The sequence below is a fragment of the Uranotaenia lowii genome, chromosome 2, assembly GCF_029784155.1.
Source record: "Uranotaenia lowii strain MFRU-FL chromosome 2, ASM2978415v1, whole genome shotgun sequence".
Classification (NCBI taxonomy): Eukaryota; Metazoa; Arthropoda; class Insecta; order Diptera; family Culicidae; genus Uranotaenia; species Uranotaenia lowii.
The window spans coordinates 336,281,899-336,308,019 of NC_073692.1; the positions used below are offsets into that span (position 1 = coordinate 336,281,899).

Genomic DNA, 26,121 nt, shown 5'->3' on the forward strand with positions numbered 1-26,121 from the left:
TTGCAAACCTCGGGCATGCAAACACCACATGTTCGGGTGTTTCCTCTTCGTCACCACAAGCTGGGCTATATAGCGGTAGCACATGTCCAAACCGGTAGTGGTACTTTATGAAGCATTTATGTCGTGAAGTTCACCGTGTCTTTTCCTGATCCAGCTCCCGATATGCGGGATCAGACGATGGGTCCACCTTCCTCTCGCTGAGCTGTCCCACAGCTCATTGACAGGACATTGACATTGGAGTCCTCATTGGCAAGATCTCGTACGTTGGGTGTGTCTTTGTTGTCGTAGCAATAGACATCCTCCTCTAGCAAAACCGAGATGGGCATAACGCCTGCCACTACGCAGGTATCTACTGATATACCCCAGAGTTCATAAGCCGCTAAACGCTGCTAAGTCCCTGCCGGTTAAATTAACTTCCCAGGGCCTGCCTCCAGGTCGCTGCTTCGTACCGCAAGATTGACGTGGTCACGCTTGACAGTATCCCCCTCGTGCTACTGTGGATTGCCGAGGAGTTTGCCATCATCCGTGTGAGTGCGACCGTGGCCATTGCCGCTCTCTCACACACGTTATCAACATGACTCGTTAAGCTGAGTTAGCCTTCGATCATCACCTCTAGGTACTTAGTTGCATGTTTGGACACGATATCACATGTTCCAACTGCAATGGTATCTGTTTGGGGTGAGATCAGGTTGATAATCAGCACCAGTTAGACGCAGACACTTGGAGTGCATCCAGCTGTCCATTGCCTGGATAGCTACTGTGGCAAGTAGCTGTACGCGTCTGTACCTCCGCTATCGAAGAGCCTCTCGCCAAGAGGACTACATCATCCGCAAATCCTATGAGTTCAGCTCCCGATGGAAGGCTCATTAGTAGGAGCTCGTCGTACATGATGTTCCACAGGACCGAGCCAAGTATTGACCCCCGTGGCACACCCATCGTAACCTCCTGTGTCCGTATGTCCTCGACGGTTATGTACTGTAGTTGGCTATTGTGGACATAACTTGCTGGGACCCTCATTTGGATGGGCAATGACGCAATCGCTGTCTAACTGACCCTGTTGAAGGTGTTCTTCACGTCCAGAGTAACCACCGCAAAAGCGGAGCCCTCTCCTCTTTGTCAGCCTGGATCTGTTTGCTATCTCAATGACAGAGCGGGTGGCATGGTTCTGCGTCCCCTACGGAAACCAAACTGTTTCTCCGAGAGTCCGCCCTCACTTTCAGTATACCTATGGAGTCATTTTAGAATCACCTTCTCCCGGACCTTACCCGCTGTGTCCAGTAAACAGATCGGCAGGTACGCCGATGGGTTTCCTGGAGGCTTACCAGGTTTTGGCGGAAGGACTAGTTTCTGGCACTTCCACGTGTCAAAAAAACACCCGTTTCGTCACATATTGTTGAAATGATGACCGGTACATTTCGGGGATCTCCCTGATCGCGGCCTTCACTGCGACTTTCAAAATACCGTCCGGTCCGAGTGCCCTCCTTGATTGGAGAAACTTGGCGATTTTGCGAAGTTCATCCACCGTAATCGTCTCTTCTAGCCTGGTGTCCCAGTCGTACGACACTATTGGCCAGCGGGTAAAATCGTGCTGTGGGAACAGCCTAGTCGCTTTACGCTTGATTCTTCTCTTCATTGCAGCATCGCAAGCGCGAGCTAGTACCCTCGTCAGTTGTTCAGCGAAGAGGTTATCCAGGTCTCTCTTCCAATGCAACACCTTGACAAAGACGTTGTGGTCGCACTGTGTTGTCTTCCAGAGGCGTTCACTGTCTTAGACTCACGTCTACTTGTCCGCGCCCAACCGATAGCGGATCGTGAAGTGATCGCTATGTGTGTAGGCCTCGCTCGTACACCGACCCCGGGCTACCGAAGGTGACATCTATGGTTGACTCGTTTCCGTTCCTGTGGTAGGTTCTGGTGTTACCTATGTTTGCCAGGTCTACATTCAGCCTTTCCAGGGTTTCTAAAAGGATTTGACCTCTGGAGTTTGTGAGACGGCTATCCCATTCCTCGGCCAACGCGTTAAAGTCGTCAGCTATAACGATGGGGCTTTCCCCCGTAACCAACTCTACAATCTTGTCAACTGTAGTGCCAAACCTGTCCAAGGACCATCTTAGTGTATCATAACAACTACAGAAGTAGATCCCGTCAACTTTGGTTATCACCATGCCTTGGTTTTCTGTCGCCACCACTTCGTGTTTGGGGAAACTACCTGTCACCCAATAAATGCCATCCAAAGCTCTACGATCGTCAGGGAACTCCGCGCTGCTCTCGCAGTCGCTCTTGCCTTTAAAGTAAACAACCGCTCAGATGAGTTTTCTGTTGTTGGCACATCGGCTGACCGCTCAAATGTGTTTTCGGGTGCTCGCACATCGACTGGCTGCTCGGATGTGGGCTGGAATGACGCCTCTGGTGGGTCTTTGACAGGCTTCTCGATAACCTTCTTTGGAACAGCAAAGTCTCGCACTGGCTCCTAATCGCTGGTTTCATCAAAGACCATGTTGCGGTGAATCTCTATGGAACGGATCGAACCATTTCAATGCCGTGACCAGTTATTCGTGTAATTCACAAATACCAGACGATTGTCTTAGACGTTTTTTTTCGAGCTTCTACCGATTTTCCTTCGGAATCTGTGTTTTCCAAAAATTACTCTGCTTTGACCTTCGACCGAACCACATTCCAAATGGCGTCTAGTTAGTCACAAAACCCCGTGTTTGTGACTGTTTCGTCAGATACGCAGCGTACAAAGCGGTTTGTATAGAGCTGAATTATTTATTTAGAATTCATTTACATCTCTGTCTGTTAGTGGTATATTTTTTATCAGGATCAATTAACTAAAATACTATAATAATAAATTAATTCAAATAAATGCCTACTACTAAGACTTCTCAGCATCCCACAAAAAATTATCAAATTCAAACTTAGTTATTGAGCTTTTTTCGACATAACTCTTATTACATATAGTTCGTCATTATTTTTTTTTAACATAAAGCATTACAATAAAAAGCATTAAAAAAACTTCACAAAGAAAGTGAATGCAAATGCCACACCAGAGACAACACCCAGAAGATCATTCAAAAGTGTGAATTCATGTTGGAACATATGTTTTTCATTTGCACATAATTTTGCTCTCATGTCTCCTAGATGGTTTCGATCTTTCCGCAGCCGCAGCAAATAAACCGTTTCGGATTGCCACTACAACAGTGTACAGAAGTAACATCGGTAGCAACTTGCCGCCAAAGACGTGTCTCCCCAAAGTGAGGCTGCAAAACACCTCGAGAAGGTCAGAAAGCCGCAGCAAAGTGCTAAAGATTTGGAACAAGTCAAAATATACCAAACTTCAGGGGGAAAAGTGTAAGGATTGCAGCCGAAGAGCTGATCCATGTTCACACCTCTGCCTCCGAATTGATCCAAATAAAAGTAAAACACCGAGCGATCGCGAGCGACACCTTAAGCCACCTTCTTCTTCTGGAGGTTCCATTTTCTCAATTGTGTCCTCCTGAATCGCTAGGCCCCTTGGAGGTTTATGCTGATTCGTTGAGAAATTTTATTCAGGTTTTTTTTCCCTCATCTTTCGCATAACAATCTTGCCTCCTTGAATACGATTTCTTTTGTTCCATGCCGGCATTCTTGGCATACATGTTTGAGAATTGCCGCGTGCCGCCCCATAAAAGCAATCCAAAGCAGCAGCAACAACAGCTAGCAGCAGATCCCGAAAAGTGCAAAAGTGCAACTGCATTACCCGAGATCCTTCCGCTGGGTCACTTTGAGGAAAGAGGTGAGCACACAGAGGAAAACTGCAGGTATTAAGGTGTCGAATACTTAAATGCAGCGGCATCAGCCGATGGGAGATGCGAGGGGTGAAAATCTGCAGCAACCTTTTGAAATACGCGCGCAATGTTGCAGAAAATTAGCATAACCCACCAGCAGCTATGTCGATCGAGGATTGCATCGTTGGAGGGATATGTGAAGATCGGAAGAAGGGAAAAGCGGAGAAACTGGGAATTTAAACGAAACCAGAACAGCTTTCTCGAGGTGCAAAATAAATAATGAAGAAGATTCATGGCCGTTTCGTTAGGATGAATGGAATTTAGGAATGAGGAAAAAAAGGAAAAAATCAGAATTGGTTACACAGCATACAAAAGAATACGAAATACGAAAAAAATATTTTGCTATGACTTCTAACATTTAAATGAAAATATTTGAATATTCTTAATTGTATGTATGAACACTGGTATAAAGTTAATTGCCATCTAGGATGGTATAAATTGGAACAGATTCGGACTTTTTTCGTGAAACTTCTGTCAAATGCATCTCTCTAATCTCCTGACAGCGCTCTAGATTAAGTATTTTGTAGACCTGTACAAAATTTAATGAAATTAAAAAGAAATTGTTATAACATAAAAAAAATCGACAGCTGATTTTTCTTTTCAACCCTAGAGTAGAGTTCATGTATGGATGCCAGAAATTTTAGCCCGCGCAACCGGGGGCAAATCTGGTCCATTTAATCTAACTATCTGACAAAATCCGGGCATTCGATTCCATAACTTTCAACCCAAAATCAGGGAAAATTTAACGGAACCCAAGAATGAACCTACTACTCTACTCATTGAAAACCAATAAAAAATTATAATGTTTTGTTAAAATGTGTCACTGTTAAGCAGTTAATTCCGACGGAAACCACCAGCTTAAATGAGCTATGCATGTCTTTGCAAACCGGTCGGCAGTAGAAAACAGTTTCTAGTTTCCCATTACCCTCCTATTCTCATCCCTTTCTCAAAGAAGAATGAAAAAATATGAAACCGTCCAAACGGCAGACGACCAATGCAGTGCGATTTTTTGAGATGTTGCAGTGAGTTCGATTCTCGCTTTATTTTTTTTTTAAGGAATTATCCAATAGGATGACAATTCGATAAAATATTTTTATTGTAGTGGTATTGAATGTAGTGGTCATGCATCATTTTGTTCAGGAGCTCGAATCTTTATGCCAAGTGCTTTTCCAATCATATCATCTTTGGTACAGTACACTTTTCAGCGCTTTTTCCGCACAGAGTTTTGCTAATTAGGCATTGGATTTTTGCAACCTCTTATAGGGGTATACAAAATTGTGTATGTGTATGTGTGGATTAAGAACATCATTATTTCAAGTGTTTACAAAAAAACTGGGATGGTTTCAAATTTTGCGATGTTTAATGAGTATTTTTGAAGTAAATATCACTATGTAAACTGAATTTATATTTGCTTTCAAAGGTATGAATAAGGGAATTTTTCTCTTCTTTATTATAAAATTATGAAAATTAATAGCAAAAAGATTTATCCATTCGATTGATATTTTCTAGCATAAAAAAATTAACTTTTCGTGTAAGTTGGTAAGTTCAATTATATCAGTTACACTAAGGTGTTTTTACGCGTTTTCATTTTTCTCAGATTTTTTAACCAGGTTTTTTACACGATTTTTTGCCTTGCACACGTATTTTCTACACGGCCCTCAGGAACACACTTGTTTGCTAACTGTTGCTATGTGTCAGTCTTAAAATATTTCCAAATTTTGAAAAAAAAAATGGCCGATGTGTGTAAAAATTGTACTGATAAAAGTCATGTTCCTTAGCCTAAAGTTGCCTGATTTTTTTCAGCACGTATCCGGGATGTTGAAATCCGGGAAATTTTATACAAAAACCGGGCAAAATCCAGGCATTTGATTTCCAAATTTGTCGACCAAAACTCCGGGCAATATCCGGGCAAACTTGGTCAAAATCCAGGAATTACTCAACAAAAATAAAAAAAAAAATACTTTAAATATCTTTTTTTCATCAATCTCGTCAGCAGATTTTTGATCTTGTATTAGGCTTCCAGAAAACCTTTCATAATTGTTTTTATTAAAACTTGCTTAAAATGTTCGTTTTATACACATGAATTTAAAAAAAACAATACATTTTTTTTGTTCGATTTCCCAAGTAAAGTGAGATAATCCAGAAAATATTCTGAGTTTTTCAATGAAATCCGGGCAATACGGGCCAAACTTTTCCAATATTTTGTATTAAATATCCAGACAAACCCGGATGAAATTGGGCAATATGGCTTACCTTAGCCCCTGTCGTTATGCAAATTGCAAATTTAAAAAAATGTCAAACCATTTTCCTTGAAATCTAAAAAGCTAAGCTAATTTTTCAGTGAAAAAAAGTGCTTTTAGATGGTTAATTTCACAAAAAAAAAAATAATGGAAACAGGAAACGGTGGTAAAATTATTCAACTCTCTCCTCATTTCCGCCTTAACTACTTTCCAAACTTTCATGTGAATTTAATCCAAAACGAAATTTTCGAAAAATATAAATATTCCGGCCTCGGATGAAATATTCGTCATAATAAGAGGTTTAAGAAAAACTTTATTCAAAAGAAGTCGGCCGAAGACGACCAAAGTAATTTATGAAACATTTGGTTTTGTTGGTGTTCCTACAGAGCAATCCCTTCCCTTGGTCCCACCTGGCTCAAATTTGGAATGGGACCTTGTATTAGATCAAGGATCTTTTTCAGCTTGCAGCCCATAACATTTTCAAAAGATGGGCCATTTGGGGCACTCTAATGGACATGGAGTTTAATCTGAAACCTTTGCCATTAAATAAATATAACATCCATTTTTCAACAATGGATGTTGCACAGTACCAAGATTTGTTAAATAGATATTTTTTACTATTTTTTTCAAACTAACTTGTAGGCCTTGATGGACTTTTCAAAACCTTATTTTAATGATTATTTCAATCATTCTTTCTCTCCTTTCCAAGATGATATTGAAAAAAAGAAGTCATTTTCAGCTTTTTGGTTGAGCTTCTTCTTGCGCTGATAATATTTTGAGCACCCGTTCACAAATGCAAAACCATTCAATAACCAATTCCATTATATTAATCTTTTTTTTTATATTACACAGACATAAAGGGTGATTGACCCTGATTTGGACCTAAAGCCAACTTAAGTCCTTAAACGCCAATTAAGGACATAGCTCAATTAAAAAAAAAAAAAAACAAAATTAAAGGCAGAGCAGCACTTCAAAAATTTAAATTTCTTAAAAAAAAAGGCAGTCAAGATACTCAAAATTTTAGCACATAAATACTAGCAAATAAAATTCAAGCTAACATAAGATTTTTACAGAATTTCTCAAGAGGAGCTAAGCAAATCGATTTGGTTGAGGTTTCAGTAACTGTGTTAGAAATAATCCTCATTTATCACAGCCCTACAGTACTACTAAAAAATTCAAAAATCAGTAGACATTTGTTTGCAGTGCTCCATATAGAATACTTCCAGATAATTTTTTATTAGTTCATCAAGGAATTTAAAAAAAAAAACAAATATTTTCGTAAATTTGAACAAATTAAAAACTTTTAGAAAACAAAATTAAACATCATATGAATTTAAGCTCAGTTCACCAACTAAAAGTGAATATAGAATATTTTTTTCAAAAATTGCATTAAATTAAATCAACCACTTAAAAATTTTTGAGTAAGAATTGGTTATCGTCTTTTACCATTTGTCAAAAAAAAAAAAAATACGACAGGCACGTGTAACATAAATAAACAATGTTGAATTTTTTCCAAAAAAATGTAAGTAAACTCAAATGAAATTAAGGAGTGTATAACTTTTGAATGCATTTATAAAAATTGATGAAATATTCAGTGAAGTTACCTAGTAATGTATAGGTTCGTGTACAAAATTTTATAAGAATCTGTCAAGTGGTTTTTGAGATAGCGTCCAATACTAAAGTTCATTTACAAAACTTTTTGGGCAGGATGATGAAAAATCCAGAGAAGTCGCATTGAGAGACCCAAAAACACCTGGAAATAAACTATTCGACCAAAGTTCACATGATTAATCGTTTAAGAAGTCCTGGAGCATCCAATAAATATTGAATAAAAGTAAAGATGATTGATTCCATAAAGTTAAGAAATGTTAGAGGATTTGTCAAGCTTAATCCGAAATTATCAATAGACGAAGTGATAAAAAAAGATGAATTTTTATGACTGGTTCGTCTAGCTGACTTATAAACAGGCCTGTCTTAATTTCTACCAGGTATAGAAGAAGGCCACCGGTTAAAAAAAAACAAAATACAATGGTCAAATCTATCGCAAAGTATTTGGACTGCTAGTGGGAAAATATTTTGACAAGTTCCGTAATGGACAGCAAAACGAACTTTTTAGCGGCCTCTTGGTAAACAGTCGAAAATCGTCAAATTGGATGAAAGATTTTCAACAAAGATATTTCGTTTTGAGATGGGTGGATAAATTTGGGTTAAAATGTAACATGAAATTTCAATTTGTTTAGCCCTTAGTATTTGTTCATTCCTCATACAAATTTAGCTCAAAATTTTTAAGATAACTAGAAGATTTTGTTTCCATAATAGAACCCCGTGATAAGTGCTCTTTCTTTGAGATTTTTCTGATTTAATTAATGTAAAAGATGTCATGTGTTTTTTATGTCAATAAACCATCCTGAACATTCAAACACTCTACAATCAATAACTAAGTCGTCATGACACTATTTCTAGTCTTGGTATAATCAGCGATGAGAACATTAGTTAGATTTTTCATTTGAAGTGATAATCAACCTGATCAACCTTATAATGTCGCAAACATTACATTTTTTTTCTCTTAATTTGTATCAATTTAAAGTCTTGGATTGAGTTGTAGCCGGTTTATTTTCCTATGAGATCATGTTTTTTTTACAAATGGAGTTCAAATAACGCAGAAGCTAAGATATTAGTATGATTTTGCCATTGAAAAAACCATTAAAAAGGTTAAAAAAAAATAAAAAAAAAAATGAAATGCCTAGACCCCCGAATCATTATTTCGAATTTGGACTCAAATAAAAGGGAGAAGACCCAGCTTTTGAATGGTGCACACATTAGCGATGCTTATTTAAAAAAAAAAGTTTTCAGAGACGCCGTGAAAAATGTCGTGCACAAATGGTGTACTTTACCGAACATTTTGCTGAGTCAGTTTGCGAAAATGAAAGAAGTAGGAGAGAAAAGGGCATAATGGCCACCTTAAGGGGGGGGGGGGGGTAGGGTCTAACGGGTATAAAAAAACACCATTTTCACGATTTTTTTCTAGAGCTATCGTTCAAACAAATGTATTCAAATTTTTTGCATTATCCAAAGCATTGTTAAAAGAACATTTAGTAATTTTTTCGTAGAAAAATATTGAAAAATGAGCCGGTGACGGAGCATTTTCGAGGATGCCTTTTCGAAAACAGGATTTGCGGTGGACACTGTATCTCAGCGCAGAATCATCTGAAGTCAAAAAATCGGAGCAAAATATTTTTAATAGATGTTTTTCTAAACCCCAACGTTTTTGTTTAACTTAAAAATATTTTTATGAAATTTTTGTGGCTGTTTGAAGTAAAAACTACGATTTTTCACTTAAAAATCCGCCATTTTTCACCTCTAAAATCTCCCCAAAGTAAAAAAATCAAAAAAGAAAAACGTTGGGGTCTGGTATTTGATATGTAGAATATATGTTCCAAATTTGAAAAGAATCGGAAAAGTAGTTTTCAAATGACGATGTCCACGGACTTTAAAAATGTGCTTTCGAGAAAAACGCGTTTGAAGTTTCTGCTCTTGCATTCTTGCAGTATTAGATAGGAGGGGATAAAGGCCTATAACTTCTACAGTTTTGCTTCAATTGACTTGAAAATTTGACACAACATTCTTGAAATGTTTTACAATAAGAAAATAAAAAAAATCGATTTTTTGAAAGTGTTAGACCCTACCCCCCCCTTAAGGAGGACGCTATTTCAATCATAGAACACAGCTATAATATGTAAGTTACAACATTGTTTCGTGTTCAGACACTAAAAAAGTCTTTTTTTTCAACTAGCTGAAACATGAAAAAGTACATAAAAGCGGCTAAAGCTGCCTAAAGCTGAAAATCAATCACTATATTCAGGGGCATAATGAGAACTCCATATGGGTTAGTAAAAGCACCATTAATCGGGGCACGATGAGCATTTACTGCCGAAGAATCTAGCAGCAAACTTACCTCGTTGAAGTCAACTGAACTATAGAGCTACAGCTTGACTAGTTTTATCTAACGATTTAGCCTATTGGTGAGGTGTCGGCGAGTTAATCAGAGGACTCAAGTTCGATTCTTGGTCGTGGCGAGTTTTTTTCCCTTACCATTCATGATTGCATATTACACAAAACGGTGAGTCGTAGATCCATCAAACAAAGCAATAACAAAAAAATGTATGTCTGTTTGTAGAATAAAAACAATTCACACTCACTCGCACATTATGTTTCCGGTGCTTTGTTTGACGGATGATGCTTCAAGCCGTATATTATAACAATCAAAGTAATCGATCATGAATAGTAAATGAAAAAAAAAAACGTCTCGACCAAGAATCGAACTCCAATCTTCTGATAACCTCTAAGACACCTTACCATTAGGCTAATTCGTCAGATGGAAATAAGTCAAGCTATAGCTCTATAATTCAGTTGACTTCATCAAGTTGTATTCGCTGCTAGATTCTACGGTCGAAAATGCTCATCGTACCCCGATCCATGGTGCTCTGTTCGTCCCGAATTGAAAAGTTTTAGTAAAAAGTTGTTTTAAAATTGATAACAGTGAAAGTTATAAAATTCAATGATGGTGATGATTGAGGAACCATGTGTACATCAGGTTGCAGGGCGTACATTATCGATTAAGATGATTTAACGATCATAAGAGCTTATTTCCGGTGCTCAAAAATTACATTTATTTTTTCATTTGAGAACCTAGTTGGTTTATTTTAATATATCTGTAAAAGTGATAAGGAGATTTCTTTTTTGCAGAAAAAATCATGTTTAAAGAACTAAATATCTGTTCCTGGTGAAAAATTATTGAGAATACGTATTTCCTTAAAAAAGACGAGTACTTACTATGCCCCGGGTGCTCTTTATGTCCTTATCTCCTCTACTTTCTAAAATGTTTGCTGGGTTCAAGCTGTCTAACATTTGCTTCTTCAACCAAATCACGTTGTCAACCCGATTCATTGATTTCAAACCGATTGATTCGATTAAAAAATCTGAATCTTCAATACAATTACGATGGCGCGGGCATGATTCTTTCAATCCTTCAAGGTAAGGACCCATCAGAAAGGCCACAGCATCAGCCGCCAACAGCCAACGCGTCGCATCAGGTCCAATGTTTTATTTATGCTGCCCGACGTCGGAAGATGATAATTCTTTTGCTGAATTTTACACCCAAGTGCTGATTTAAATTGCAAACCAGAGGAGGCACATTTTTGCAACGGGTGCAGCTGAACAAGACGTGTTTCTTTCAACAAAATCCAGAAGAGTGTTTCTATGAGCAAGTTGTACATAAATTTCGATAAATCAACAACTCCCGCTTCGTTTGTGTTTTGAAAGTAAAAAACAGCAAACAAAAAAAAACGCAACTAAGGAAAAGATTCCTCAAGTTAAGCCATTCCAGTATCGATTCCACCCGGGTAGGTGGAGATTGTTATCAACGTAACACATCAATTTAACGATCCGTCGTCGTCTCGTGTGGTTTCGTACCGGGGGAGGATTTCTCTTTCCCGTTCTTTTTTTTTTATTGAACATTTTTGATAAGATAAAATTGAGATTGAACCCACCTCTTCAAAGCTTCTCCACCTTAGCTCACTTAACGCATGCATGCAACCCTTTGAAAATATGAATGTATTTATGAAACGGTTAGGACTTGTCGAGATTTTGAAACACTTGTTGTTTTTTCCAAACCTTCTCCTTTAGGGAATATACTGGGGTTTTGATTTATAGTTAATAGTGGGACTTAAAATAATTGAAGTTTTTTTTTTAAATACATTACTCAGTTATTTTATACCCTTACATTTTTTCATCCATTTAACCAAAATTTCCTTCGACATAACGTACGTGTTTTCAAGGTTCCATATTGGCTGAATAAAGCTCTCTTAGAGCAATATCAATTTGACTCTCTTGTGAGCTCAATACCGAACTTTAAAACAGGAGATGGTAACTTTTAATTGCGTTTAACGTGAGTTTGAAAGAAAGCATAATTGTTTTATTCGGGAGTATCTTAACTTTCTCTTCATTCTAGGTTGAGACCCTGGAAGCACCAATCTAAATCTGAAGCTTCTGCAAAGCGTTCGCAAAACCTCAACAAGCCCTAGTAAAAATCCGCGAAAAATAATCCAAAAAAGTGAACGGTTCCTGTTTCAAGTTCCTGCCTTCGGGCAAAAATGTGCGAAAACGATAACGATCTCCGAAGGCACTTGCGAAACACAGCCTGTGCCTCAGATAGCAGGCGCAAACTGCCAACCAAACGATTCCCTTTGAATGTATTTATTTTTTTTGGTGGATACGTCCAGCAGTGTCTTTAAAGCTGCTCCATTTTGTATGGGCCTCAAAAAAAAAGAGAATAGGGACCTTGAGATTGACAATTTTATCGGCAAGCTCGTTGCCGAACCGACGAAGGCACCTCGTGAAATTCTACATCGGTAATCGGCAGATAATTTTCACGACCTTCGGTTATCTTATCAAACTAAATGGCCAGGGAGTGGACCAGATGATTGGCTTGGCCCGGTGTGCGGTCCCTGGCGTTCCCTGGAGACCAGCTTGATTTATTCGATGTTTACTTCTTCGAAAGCTTATCATTTGCGAGTTTACTTTTCTCGGCCGGACGATAATGTGCGAAATTCAGCTGGCTTGATTCGGTGACTCAGTTGAAATTTATTTATTGGTCATTTACCTATGCATTTTTTTTAAAGCTACCATACATTTTTGTGAGGTAACCTTTTGGAAAGAAGTAAACCCTCAAGGCAAGACCCACGTAGGAAAAATTTCTCTCGTATCTGTTCCGGATTCCTTGCCCAGAAAACTACTTTCTAGCGTTCCATTGAGCCCAGAGAGCGCGAAAGGTTAACACACATTCTAACAAAGTCAATAAATTCCCCGAATGCGTTACAATCCTCCGGCGGACTTTACGTATCTAAGACGCGTAAATGTACTGGCGCATTCCGGTATGCTGGCGAGCAAAAACTTGCATCCCAGTCATCCCGAATGAAACGAATAAAATCCAGAAGCAGTTTGCACTTTTACGATTATCCGATCCCTCTGCCGTTCAAATCTAGAAAGCAAAAAAAAATCCCACCTTTTCCGAACACATTCAATTTAAATCCAATCCTGCCAGAGCCCCCAGAAAGGCGGTTTGTTTGCTTCGAGGAATTTCCACCTTCCCTCACTAATCCTCTCTTCATTCAGACCAAACCTAACAAGAAATAAAACAAAAAAGCAACCGCTTCTGAATCACAAATGCATCATGAAACGTGCAATGTGCGGATGTGGTTTTTGAATTTGCTACCCGTCTTGAATCATTGCTGCGGCGCGCATATTTTCCAGGTTGGCACCTTTCGAGCGAGTTTTCGCTTCTTTGGCGCGCAATTATTTCTCAGTCGGGTGCTATCTGCCTTGAGGTATTTTGTGACTGCGACTGCTAACTTCTGAAGTGGCTGATGATTTTCACACCTTTCAATGGATTTTAGGCGATGTTGGTTTCTTTTTTCTCTCTGTCTCTCTGTGTTTGCTCTGCTTTGCGCCGAGGTTTTTTTACGAACAAGAAATCTGGTTTGAATTAACGATGTCACCAAATATTTGAGATTGAACGAAAAGAATGAGCTGCGTTTTATGTTTTCTGACCAATCAAATCTACACAATTGAAATCGAAATGTTTACGATCGACTGAAAACAATAAAAAAAAGAAAATTCAACGTTGCAATATTTGCATGGTAACGTGATGGACAAATTAAAATTTTCTTAGAGCAAGTTCACCAGTGTGGGGAAAAAGTTGTAGAAATTTAGTCACTTGCCATGCAAAAACATTTTCAAGATCTGTGGCCTTCAAACTTCAAAACATCACGTGTTATAGTTTCGCATGCTGTGATGCAAAAAATAGCAATATTTCTATCACATACGGCTGAAATAGAAACAGTGCTGTAAAAAATTACAACGCCCAAAGATCTTGAAAACATTTTTGCATGGTAAAATTTTCAGAATGTAAAAATTTCTACCACTTTTTCCCAACACCAGCGAACAAACCTCAAACAAACAATTTATATCTCTTAGACTAAAATTTAACCAATCTAAAGTTGAAAAGATGTTTGGATGTCTAAAACTTTTTTTGCAAATTTTAGCATCTCGTCGTCCTTTACATATTCCGGAAGAATATAACTTCAAGTTTTTAGGAGTTTGAATGTAACTTCAAGGGAGGTTTAAGGAGTTTAACCCCCCTTCCCCATGAAATTTTTTTCCTTGAAAATTTTCAACGTAGTAAAGGGAAATTACTTGATCTTAAAAGGTGTTAAATAAGTGTTTACTAGAAAATCAAAATTTTGATTAATCTTAAGTAACCCTAGGCTTGAATAATTTCATTTTACAACATTACACACATACATGCCTTTCACGAATTGAAACTAGATTATAATTTTAAATTTCGATTTGCAATTCAATCAACCTTTTGTATTGAAATTCTAAACGTGACTTACAAAACCATACCTCGTCTTTAGAATGGGTTTGTATTAAGAAGTTTAACCAAACAAATACAGAATTTGAAAAGAATTCAAACTTCAAAATTAGTAAATCGAAAACTAATTTTATACATCAACAAGTTGGAAGCCATATTTCATGACTCGAGATGGTCAAATTGTTCCTTTTAAATATTGTTCCTTAATTTAATTAAATAGGTATAAAAAACAAATTCAGACAAAATTTGACGAAAGATTCGAGTTTAAGACGCTTAAATTTTCCAAATCATTCATTCAATCATAGGCACCAAAATTATGTTCTTTCGAGTTATTATTTAAAATCTATTAGAAAGTTTCTAAAGTGGTGAGACGAGTTTATTGAAAAAATAATTTCAATTAGTTTTAAAGATTATTTTTTTCTTCTTTATATTTTGTTTTTATTTTCAAATAAACCGAATTTATCAAATTTTTAAGTCATACTTTTTTAAATTATTTTATATTTTTTATTAGTTTGCCTTTGTTTTTAATTCTGAATTGCAAACATAATCTTTCAGTCCTCGAAACTAAATTTTAAGAAGAAAAACATAGTTTCCACCTTCTGTACTTTTCAGGACCCAATTTTCCAATTGAGAGCTTAGAACTTGAATTTTACTGTGCAATGTTAACTAAATTTGTATTATCTTTGTGCTTTCAATATTTACAGAAAAACTTGGAATTCATTATTTAATTTCTATTTTATTAGTTTCTTTTTTCCAATCAGTATACTTGTAAATGTTGTACAATAAATATGTAAAGTTATTATTTTGAGCTTCAGAACTTTTTTAAGCCTTTTATTTTAATATCTGGTAATATTTTAATATAGAAAAGGGTTCTATCTTTGATTTTGACTTTATTGGCAGTTTTGAAATAATATTGAATTTTTTTATTAAAGTAAATTCAATAATAAACTATTGAATATATTCTAAAAAGATTTTTTTTTTCCTACTCGAAAAGTCACATTTGACATCGCGATTAATTTTTATTCTTCAAATTCAAGTTACTACAGTGAAATTTTTCAATAAATTCTTTCAATGAAAATGAAGAAATGGAATGTAAAATAAGATGAATAATAAATAACAATGATTATCATTTTTCTAACAATTTTTAATTATGGGTAATTTTTAACCCAAACAGCATTTATTTGATAATTCAGATTTTTTTTTCAAACTTGGTGTGATATTCTATGTAATCTATTACTGTGCATTGATTCTTCTGTCCAAAGCTCTTCTCGAAATTTTGATTTGCATTATTTTTCTGATGTTTCGAAAATATTGATTTCAAATTTGAAAATTAGCCAACTTTTTTTCAAAAAAGTTTCGAGTTCATTTTGAATAATTTATCAATGACTTACCGGAAACAGCATTGATTTGAAACATTCATTCTGATCGTTTTTAAATTTTTATTTATTTTATCAGTAAAATTTATTATTTTTTGAGATTGTGTGATTATCATAAATAAGAAAATGGTTAAGAAATTCAAGCAATGTCGATAGATAAAAGGTAGATTGATCTTTTTCTGGCTACATTTCTATTTATTTCTTAGTTTTTTAGTCTTAAATAAACAGAATTAAAAAAAAATCTATAACCCTGAAGGTTCCCAAAATGACAGAAAAATCCCTAAATTTAACAGAATTGTGAGCGAATTTTCATCACAAAATCTGTGTCACAGAAACCAAAATTTTTGGAAATATTCACAGATTTCAACATTTTTATGACATCATAAACTTTGGATTTATTACTTGGATTTGTATAAAATGATGGTGAAGTTGATAATTTTTCTCTAGTGAAATGTTAAAAAAACCAATTTTTCATAACTATTTAAAAAAAATTAATGCTTTTTCTACCACAGAAACCATCACGTAGTCTTTGGGTTAAATCACAGAAAATCAGTTTTTTTTATACAAAAACTAAGAAGCCCTAAAGTCATTGCTTACTTTAAGGTGAAAATTTCAATTTTTAAGTCAAAATCAATCTTTTTTGTCTTTTTTACCACGAAATCATTAAAAAACGCATGTTATTTGATTGATTTCAGTAATTTTGTTCTAGACATTGATCATTTATTTTTCAAATTTTTTGTAGTATCGCAGCGCTTATGCAACTACACCACTAGAATCGGCATGAAATTGGTTTTCTGGTAATTATAAATAAATTGCGGGAATCTTGCGTTAATATACTCAATTTTTAGTACAAAGTTAAATTTAAGTGCAATAAAAATGGATAAGAATTGCAAATTGACAAAAAGTTAAAAAAAACAACTAACTTTGAAAATTCGTCAAAAATTCTTTGTTTTGTATTTTGAAAATCTAAAAATGCAAAAATAGTCCAAATAACGTAAACTTTCCAATTAAGACAATTGAGACGGTTGATTGAATAAAAAATACGGTTTTTACATCACTTTTTCACATTTTTTGCGTTCATGATAATATAAATCCTTATGTGCAATGTATAGCTTCTAATTTCAGCTTTCGTGAACACTAAGTGAAATTTTTTACGAAGCATCTTTTGACGGTTTTTTTTCTTAGACTTTGAACAACGGAAATATGAAGTGTTGTAGGTGAATAATGTCTGTGTTTGAGTTACACTGTAAGGGTTCTTAAACTAAATATAAATGTTATAAAACATGTCTAAGAAGCGATATAACGGTGTCAAGCGAAGGGTGTCAAAGTTACACTCAAGGCCTGAGTGGATCGTTTGTTCTTGGGCTTTCAGGGTGCGTTTATAACAATGTAATGATACAAAATTTAAGATTTCAATAATTCATTTAGGGTCCCCTAGGTTTTTTTTTATTTGGATGCACCCGAATAAAGTCAAGAGCCACCAAACTTTCAATAGTGCCATTTTGAAACTCAAGAGCAAACTAGGGTTAATAAGAAAGCCAGATAAATTTTTTTTTAACGACCCCCCCCCCCCCTCTCCAAATTTTCTAAAATCTCGAAGGAAACGAATAAATAAAGTTTGAAAATGTTATGGAAACTTAGAAAAAATTATCAAATAATCGAAACATTACAAGAGCAAAAAAAAAAAGTTTGTCTTGAGTCTAAACATAACTTGAAAGTTTGATGGTTGAAGAAGCCACAATCAAGGTTTCTTTGAATTTCCTTTGAAAAGTAATGAATAATTGAGTTTTTAAACATTTTACTTGAGCAAAATCAATGAGCATTACCAATCTTATCATGTTTTTCTAAAACAAGGTTGAAAAATTCAAAGTTTATGTTGTCATATAAATTTTAATTTTGAAAAAAATAAGTAAAAAACACCTTTTTAAAACTAAATAAATTCCAAATTTTTCAATTCTTAATGTTTTGAAACATGAAATATCAAAGGAAGAAAGATCATAAGCCACAAATATAAGAAATTTCTCGCAAAAAATACAACGGCGCACCGACAGGACATGATCCCACAATTTTCGCTTCAGTATAACGGCGCGTTAGCAAACTACACCAAAGTGAACGTGACAAAATAGGCTCCAGCATGCGTACAGGAAGGTTGCAGAAAAGAATTCTGCGTATTTGACATAAAAAGTTCTGTTATTCTGTGATTTGATCCGAAAATTCTTTGATGGGTGTCTGTGATGTTGTTTCTAACGTTTTTTTTTTTATTAAAAAGTCATGTTAAACATTAACAAATTTGGTGATTTTTACGTTTAATAATAAAAATAAAGTTAGGTAAATAAAGTTACATATGTACATAGATTTCCATGAATTTGAGTCAGCAAAAGTCAATAGTTACATAAAATTTATTATTTTTTCAAAGTATTCAAAATTTTAAAAAATCTGTGAAATCAGTTAAAATTAAAAATTCTGAGTTCTGTGACACAGGTTCTGTGATTTTGGCAACTTTAGCCACAAAAGGATGGATCTCCACTACAATAAATAATCCCTTTATATTTACGAACAAAATCGTCCCTTTTTAAAGTGGGATGAGTTTTAAATACAGGCAAATTTGCACATGATCAAAAAGTGTGCCAAACTTTATAAAAAACACCAAGACACCGGTTGTGTTTAAAATATGTTTTTTTATTAACCATACTTTACCATCCTTTGGAATTCGTATTTGCTCAATAACATTTATTTTACATTTGTTAAATATGAGAATCTTTATTCAATAAAAAAAGCGTCTATCAATACGATATATCCCAAGAAACCAAAAGTTCCTTAAAACAAGTACAAAAATCCCCATCATTGATATGAAGTACGTTCCATGCAGCTCAAAATTTAAGTTCTTATTGATACTTTCAAATTCCAAAACTAGTGTGAATGATCTTCTAATCAGCTTCCAGCGGCCTTTTAATTCAGCTTCCAAAAAATCGTAAAATGATCAAAAAATCTCTCTCTATCTCAACTGCACCCTTAGCATCGGTTTATATAACCTCTTTTGATTATTAACTATGTTCTGTACATGATGCCGGATTCCAAACTCGACAAATTGCTCAATTGCTTCTTTCCTACATTTCCTACATATATCGCATCAGAATGATAACTCAATTATCAAATTACTTATTGAAAAAAAAACTTGCCCGGCTTGGGAATCGAACCCCGACCTTCGTGGTGAGAATCGAACACGCTTCCACAAGACCACGACTAGATGTTGTTCTAAAAGAAACTAAAACTCAAAGTGGTGATTTGATTTTGAAAGTACCTCAATGCACTTTTTGTGACTTACCAATTCCCGTTTTGAGCACTTTTGTGCTCTTTATGTGACTTTAGTCCCGTAAACGTACGTATAAATCACTTTTGCAACTTTCAAGTTCATTAATGAGTACATAAAGTTCACTAAAGGGAATTGGGCAGTTGATTCTCTTTGTCAGCCAATAGGTAACTTTTAATACCATCATTCAAGTAAATTTGTGACTTTTGGTGCTTGGGTATCTTCTAATTTTGTAAAAAAATATTTGTCAAATCAATAAATCTTTGTCAATTATGTGCAAACGCTAGCGTTTAACAATTTTTATGAAAAATTCCAGCGAGAATTTCATCATATTTTTATTAATTTTGTTATGGGAACTCCCGATTTTTGGATGTTGATGGTTTTGAAATTTAAGTATTATAGAAACCATTCCCAATCTCAAAATGGCTGCAAGGCAAATTTCCAGTTGATCGGTTCAGTAGTTTGAAATTGTTTAAATATGTTATATTTTTATTTATTTTCTATGGGGGACCCCCCCTTCATTTGGAGGGGTTTAAAAATAATATAGAAACCATTGCTGGTCGTGACGGATGTGACGGATACTTACACTTCAAATTTCACGTTGGTCGATTCAGTAGTTTCGAAACATTGTTTGTATTGTATATTTTTATCAAATTTGTATGGGAATAACCCCTCCTCTCCCTAAATTTAGATGTATTGGAGCATGGCCGTAGGAACGGGGGGGGGGGGGGGGGTTTTGGGGGTTAAACCCCCCCCATGAGGGTCCAAAAATGTCAAGCAATATGTTCTTCTCTATACTCAAAATTACGAATTCCCAATAATATTTTGATGATCGACTAAAATTATACAAGAGTAACAATATCTGTTCAGAAATAAAGACAAAACCTAAAAGTTCTCTCCCAGGTCAATCATTCTACTTCAGTTTTTCTGAAAATTTCTAACTTGTTGATAGAAATTTCATCCCGAATATCCTATTCAAATGGGATAAGACTAAACTTGCCAAATCACTCAGATTTCGCCGGATTTTTTACACTTGATTTGCAAAATAAAACAAAAAATTAAAATAAAGTCAAGAAAATTATGTATTTTGCATCTTGAGTTTTTGAGTAAATTTTAACAAAATTATATGAACGTTTTTTGAAAGCTCAATATGTGATTTGAAATAGACTGATGTATTTCGATAAACAAAAGTTAAGTGTTTTTCTTCATGATCTTTGATTAAAAATTTTGATATTGGCGGATATTGGCAAAAATATTCTGGATTTGCACGACCCGGATACTAGCGGAAAAATAATTTAAATTAAAACTCAATGTATGTGATGAGAGTTCGGATTCTGTATCCGGTTTATTATTACTGAACTTCAGTTTGGATCATCATTGCGCAAAAATCCTGATTCGAATCTCGATTTTGGATTTCATACTTCTATATTCGAAACTCATCATTTCGGAATATTAAGAGAAAGTATTTAAAATTACAAATCATTTTTGAGATTTGAAATTTTTACTTTATTTCTTATGCAGAATTCCAACTAAAGAAAGTTTCATAATGATGATCCATAATTGAAAAATCTCAAACAGGCATCATTCGCAATTTTCATTCAGATTCACAAGTGCAATTTCGAATAAATAACTGAAGAAAGAATTCTCATTTAAAGTCAAAAATTTAGAATTAAAAAAAAAAATCTGGTTGAAAATTCTGAACAAAATTTTCGCTTTTTGGCTCATAATTGGTGACAATTATTATTTAGAGTTTAAATTTCAAAAACCTTTTTCAAATTCGCAATCTAGATTTCGAACTCATGTTTAAAAGGCAGTACTCAGATTCGTAATCAAAATTAAAAAGTCAGATTTAACTCGAAGTTAAGTTTTAAAATCAAAATTACAATATTAATGTGAGCATTTCATTGAGGATTCAAATTACAGGCGATCGCCGTTTCAAAATTTTAATTATGGATTCAAAATAAAAAAATTATATTAAATCAGAGTCAATTTTGAAAACAAACCAGAAGATATCATAAAATAAAAATACAATTTTGGATTTTTTATTTCACAGGATTATAATCACGAAATAAATTATCAATGGTAATTTAATGAGGCCAAAGAACTTGTATTGTAACATATTTGCAGATTTTTCTTTAAAAAGGTTCAAACTAAAATCTTTCATTTTGATCAAGAAGAAAATAAATCTGATTCAAACCGCAAACTTAATCTCTTACTTTTATTTCTAAATATTTGATAATTTTTTACCAATGCCTCAAATGATCATACTCGAAAAGAATTAGCTTACTACTTTCTAATTTAAGTAAATATAAATTTTTTTTCTTGAAATGAATCTTCAAATCCCTAATTTTAACTTCTTGGCAAATCAGCAACTTCTAGAACTTGTTTTCGAAAATAAGAATCAATTCCTTACTTTGAATGTAAAAAACTCAAACCTAAAAAAAAATTCTAATTTTTTTAAACTATTCCTTATGTGTGCATTGTTCAAGCAAAAATGTTTTAGGAACAATTTTGTCACCAAAAACCCCCCCCATGAGCCAGTTTTTCCTACGGCCCTGTATTGGAGTATTATAGAAACCATTTTCGGTCTTGAAAACGGCTATACACAAAACTTCACGTTGATCGGTTCAGTAGTTTCCGGAAATTTTTCGAATTGTACAATTCACGTGTCATATTTTTAATTGATTTTGTATGGAAGCCCCCCCTCCTTTAAGTCGTAGCAGTTATTTTTAGGAGCAGAGAATTTTAGAAACCATCTCCGACCCCAAACACTCTTATACACCTAATTTTAAATTGATCGGTTTTGTTGTTTTCAAGTGAGTCTTTCTTCATATACTGGATAATTTAACCATCAGATAGTAAGACTGCTTGTGATTAAATTTTCTTCGGTTGAAACGACGTTTTTGAAAAAAATACTGTTGAACTATATCGTCTACCAGAGGTCTATAAATAAAAAAAAAATAATTTTGTAAAACCTTTGGAAGATCCTCAATCAATGAATTTTGTTTCAAATCTAATGCTCCTGAATCATAACTAATTTGTTTCATCCTCTTTCTTCCTTTCCAGGCCTACGAGTTATCGACTCTGACCGGTACCCAGGTGATGCTGCTGGTGGCCTCCGAGACCGGTCACGTGTACACGTTCGCAACGCGGAAGCTGCAACCGATGATCACATCGGAAGCGGGTAAAGCCCTGATCCAGACCTGCCTGAACTCGCCGGATCCGCCCAATGGGCCGACCGGAGATCAGCGGATGTCTGCGACCGGGTTCGAGGAAACGGAACTCAGCTACAACATCGGGGACGAAGATTCAAAAGTAAGACAGCTAGTCTATGGGCACGGGCACCACGGGCATGCTCATCTGGCTGCGCATCCCCAGGCCGGGCACTACGGCCTGGATCAGAGCCTGATGCAGCAACCCTACCCGACCCAGGGATCGCCACTGTCCCATGCGCAAAGCTACCCGCCTCATTCGGGCCATTCGCACCATTCACACATCCCGCATCACTCCCACACTGCCCACATGACGCACGCCCATGCGCAGCGGTAGTTTCGTTTTTAAGTTTCGCGGGAATTCTGCTTTTGCTTTACTGTATCTCTCCCTTCGAGTGGGCATCATTAGAAGTTTTTGTTTTGTAATATTAATTTAAGATGTTGAAATTTTAATTCGAGAAGACGCGAGACAGCTTCGTTTCGCGGGTCACTTGTGAGGCGCGCGTTTTTTTTTCTTCTTTATTGTTATGATAATTAATATAAGCGTACCCACACGGCTGGCTTCATTCGGAACAGCTGATGAATTCGGTGTCCATTCCAAAGACTTCTGAAGAAACACGTATAAAAGCTTAGAGGTTTAGCGCGTAAACTCTGGTTCAGAGAGTAAATCTTTTTTTTTCTGATCTAGACTTGATCAGAGCGTAGCATTATTAAAAAAATTATTTAGTAATTGGTCAATGATCTATTAACAAATGCATACAGATCATACAAAGTTAAAGGGTCGAACAATAACTTTGTGGAGGAAAGAATCAAGTAAATCATTAAATTTTTCTGCTTTTTCTGTTACTTTTAAAAAGTCAATTTTATTTGAAATTTGGTAAAAACTCTAGAAAAACCCTATTTAGTTATGAAATTACGAAAAATGAGAACGTACAATACAAGATTGCGAAGGGGTGATTACAATTGCACATCAAGCTTTATAGAATAATAGGAATAGTTAAACTATTCAGGAATCTTCGTCAGATGAACAGACAATTTAATTCGAAGTTGTATGCAAAACAAACATAAAGTTTTAAATCAATAACATAGAATCCAGTTATGAGAAGTGCTCAAATCATACATAAACTAAAACAAGTTTTTGAATGGAAAATTATTTAAACTTCCGGTTTCATTTAAAGCTTTAATATTTTCGCTTTTTTGCCAATCTTTGGACAGTAAAAAAGGAACTTTCGGAACCTACATCGAAGATTGTTATTTGATTACCATCAATTAGCCGTCACCACACATAAAAGTAGGTACGGTACAACACTTGTACCTTTTTTTACTTATTCAATAATCCTCCGCAAACCAAAATCCCATCCGAAGCGCTACGCAATTAACGAATGAAAACTGTTAAAGATGACGGAAGATAAAATTTTGTTGTTGTAACAACCTTGAGCCAATATTTACTGTCTACTTGAAGAAAGAAACAAGAAAGTACAACGAATATCCATCGTTGACTTACGAGCGATCACTTGCTAAGAAACTTTAAATTTTATTGAATTTTGTTGCAACAATACAGCAAAACTGAAAATTTGTTTGTTCGAAAAAAAAAAACTTTTATTAATGAGGCTTTTTATGACATCATTGACACTGTCAATCAAATTTATGAGCAATTGTGAAAGTAAAAATTATTTTGTGTGGATTCGTCTCTTTACTCTAATCCGCTTTTGAGTATACATTTGACATTATTGGAAGTTGGGCGGCTTGTAACTTTATTCTGATGAATCCAAATGAAACAAATTCTTCAATCAATTCTTGAAATCTTTAATTTTACATCTTTTTTTATGGACGCATCCTGAAAGCCCAGGAAAAAACTCCCTAATTTGACAATCATCGCGTAAAAATTCGATATTTGTCTTGTTTCTCGATCTATTTTTACAAAATTTGAAGTTGTGGATACTTCGTAATGTAACTCATATATGTTGTTCCTCATACAATATTCAGTACAAACACTTCAGTTTTCCGTTATTAAAAGTTTAAGAAATAAAAAATCCGAAAAAAAACATGCTTCGGAAAGAGACTGTAGATCAGCTACGGAATTCTCAAAAATAAATTCATTTAGTGCCCAAGAAAGCTGAAGTTAGAGTTTTTGTAAAATACCGCAGCGTAAGTTTTATTTAAGACAACTAGAATCGGCATGAAATAATTTTTCTGGTAAATATAATTTTTTTTACGGAAATCTTGCGTTAATATGCTCAAAATCCAGTGCAATGTTGAATTTAAGAACAAGAAAATTTGAGAAATTGCAAATTGATAAAAAGTTGGAAAACCAGCTACCTTCGATATTTCGTCTTAAATTCTGTATTATGTTTTTTGAAAATCTAAAAAAAAAACAATTTGCCAAATAATGTAAACTTTTCAATCCTCTTTTCAAATTTTATCTGGTTTGACCTGAACAATGTTGACGATTTATTGATTGAAATGTACGGTTTACATCACTTTTATTTACATTTTTTGAGGTCATAATCTTAAAAAAAAAAAAATCAAAACATTATATCCTTTTGTGCTCTTAACTTCAGCTTTCTTTTTTTTTTAGCATGCCGTAGCTGATCTACAGTCTTCTTTTCGAAGCATGTTTTTACGGATTTTTTTTCTAAGTCTTTGAATAACGGTAAACTGAAGTGTTGTCGCTGAATCAATTGGTTGTCTGAAAAACATGCACACTTGAATTACATCACGAGGTTTCCAAAACTATAAATTTTGAAAAAAAAATCGGTTGGGAAACAAGAGATATATATTGGTTTTAGTCAGAAGTGTCAAATTGACACTTCAGGGACTGTAACGGATAAAAATTTTAGGGACAGATGAGGGTAAAAATAAGTTTAAACTTGTGCCTTCCTAGGTAAAATTTTTCGTTCCGATGGCGTGCTGCTCTTATACCAACCTCTTTTCTGATACCTTTTGCTGTTTCACAAAGAAATGAACACTGTATTCTTACCTTCCAAATTATTGGTTACGGGATAAATTCAGAGAGAATAGCTAACCTCGAAATTGAAATCAGAACTCAGAACTCAGATCCATAAATTCAAAATAAAGAACACAACATTCATGAACTCAGAGTTCAGAATCCAGAATTAGCAACTCAGAGTACAGAGTTTTCAGAGGTTGAATTTCAAAACACAGAACCAAGGCTGTATTAAGAGGAGGCAATGCGGGAGATTGCGGGGTGGCGAGTAAAAAAATTAACATTTCTTTAATCATACCAAGTACTTGAAATCTTGGAAAGGAGATGGAAACTAGAAAATCTGTATTAAAACGATAAATATAAAAGCCAAGGCGCCCTTGAAATAATATCTCAAATAGCTTAACTCGAATATAAGCTAGAGGACCTCTAAATTGAATATTGCAGAATTTTTCCACATTGATGAAGGCTGAGCAAATCAGGACCATTATTTTTCTAAACTTGGTCAAATATGAGCATATATTTTGGAATTATTTTAAATCAAAATCTAGGCAGAATTTTGTGATTATTCTCAAGATTTAAGTGAGGAATAATACTACAAATTTCATAATTTTTATCGAAACACGTCAGCAACGTTAAAATCGTTTTCCAAACTTCCTAAGTTCCCAAGTTTTCTGGTTTGTATCCGTGTATAAATCCAGGAAAATAAAGACTTGTTTTTACAATATTATGGCAACCAGACAGACCGTAGTTTGCTTTACTAGTTCATTTTACTTTGAAA

At 34.9% G+C, this 26,121-nt stretch overlaps 1 protein-coding gene across 1 annotated transcript in view; it reads left to right on the forward strand.

Moving 5' to 3' along the window:
• LOC129745506 (serum response factor homolog) overlaps positions 1-24,839 on the forward strand; it is a 62,772-nt gene extending 37,933 nt beyond the window's left edge. The window contains exon 2 of the mRNA XM_055738610.1: positions 22,251-24,839. Coding sequence (XP_055594585.1) covers positions 22,251-22,733 — 483 coding nt within the window. The 3' untranslated portion in view covers positions 22,734-24,839. The remainder of the gene's footprint in view (positions 1-22,250) is intronic.
• The last annotated feature ends 1,282 nt before the right edge of the window (positions 24,840-26,121 follow it).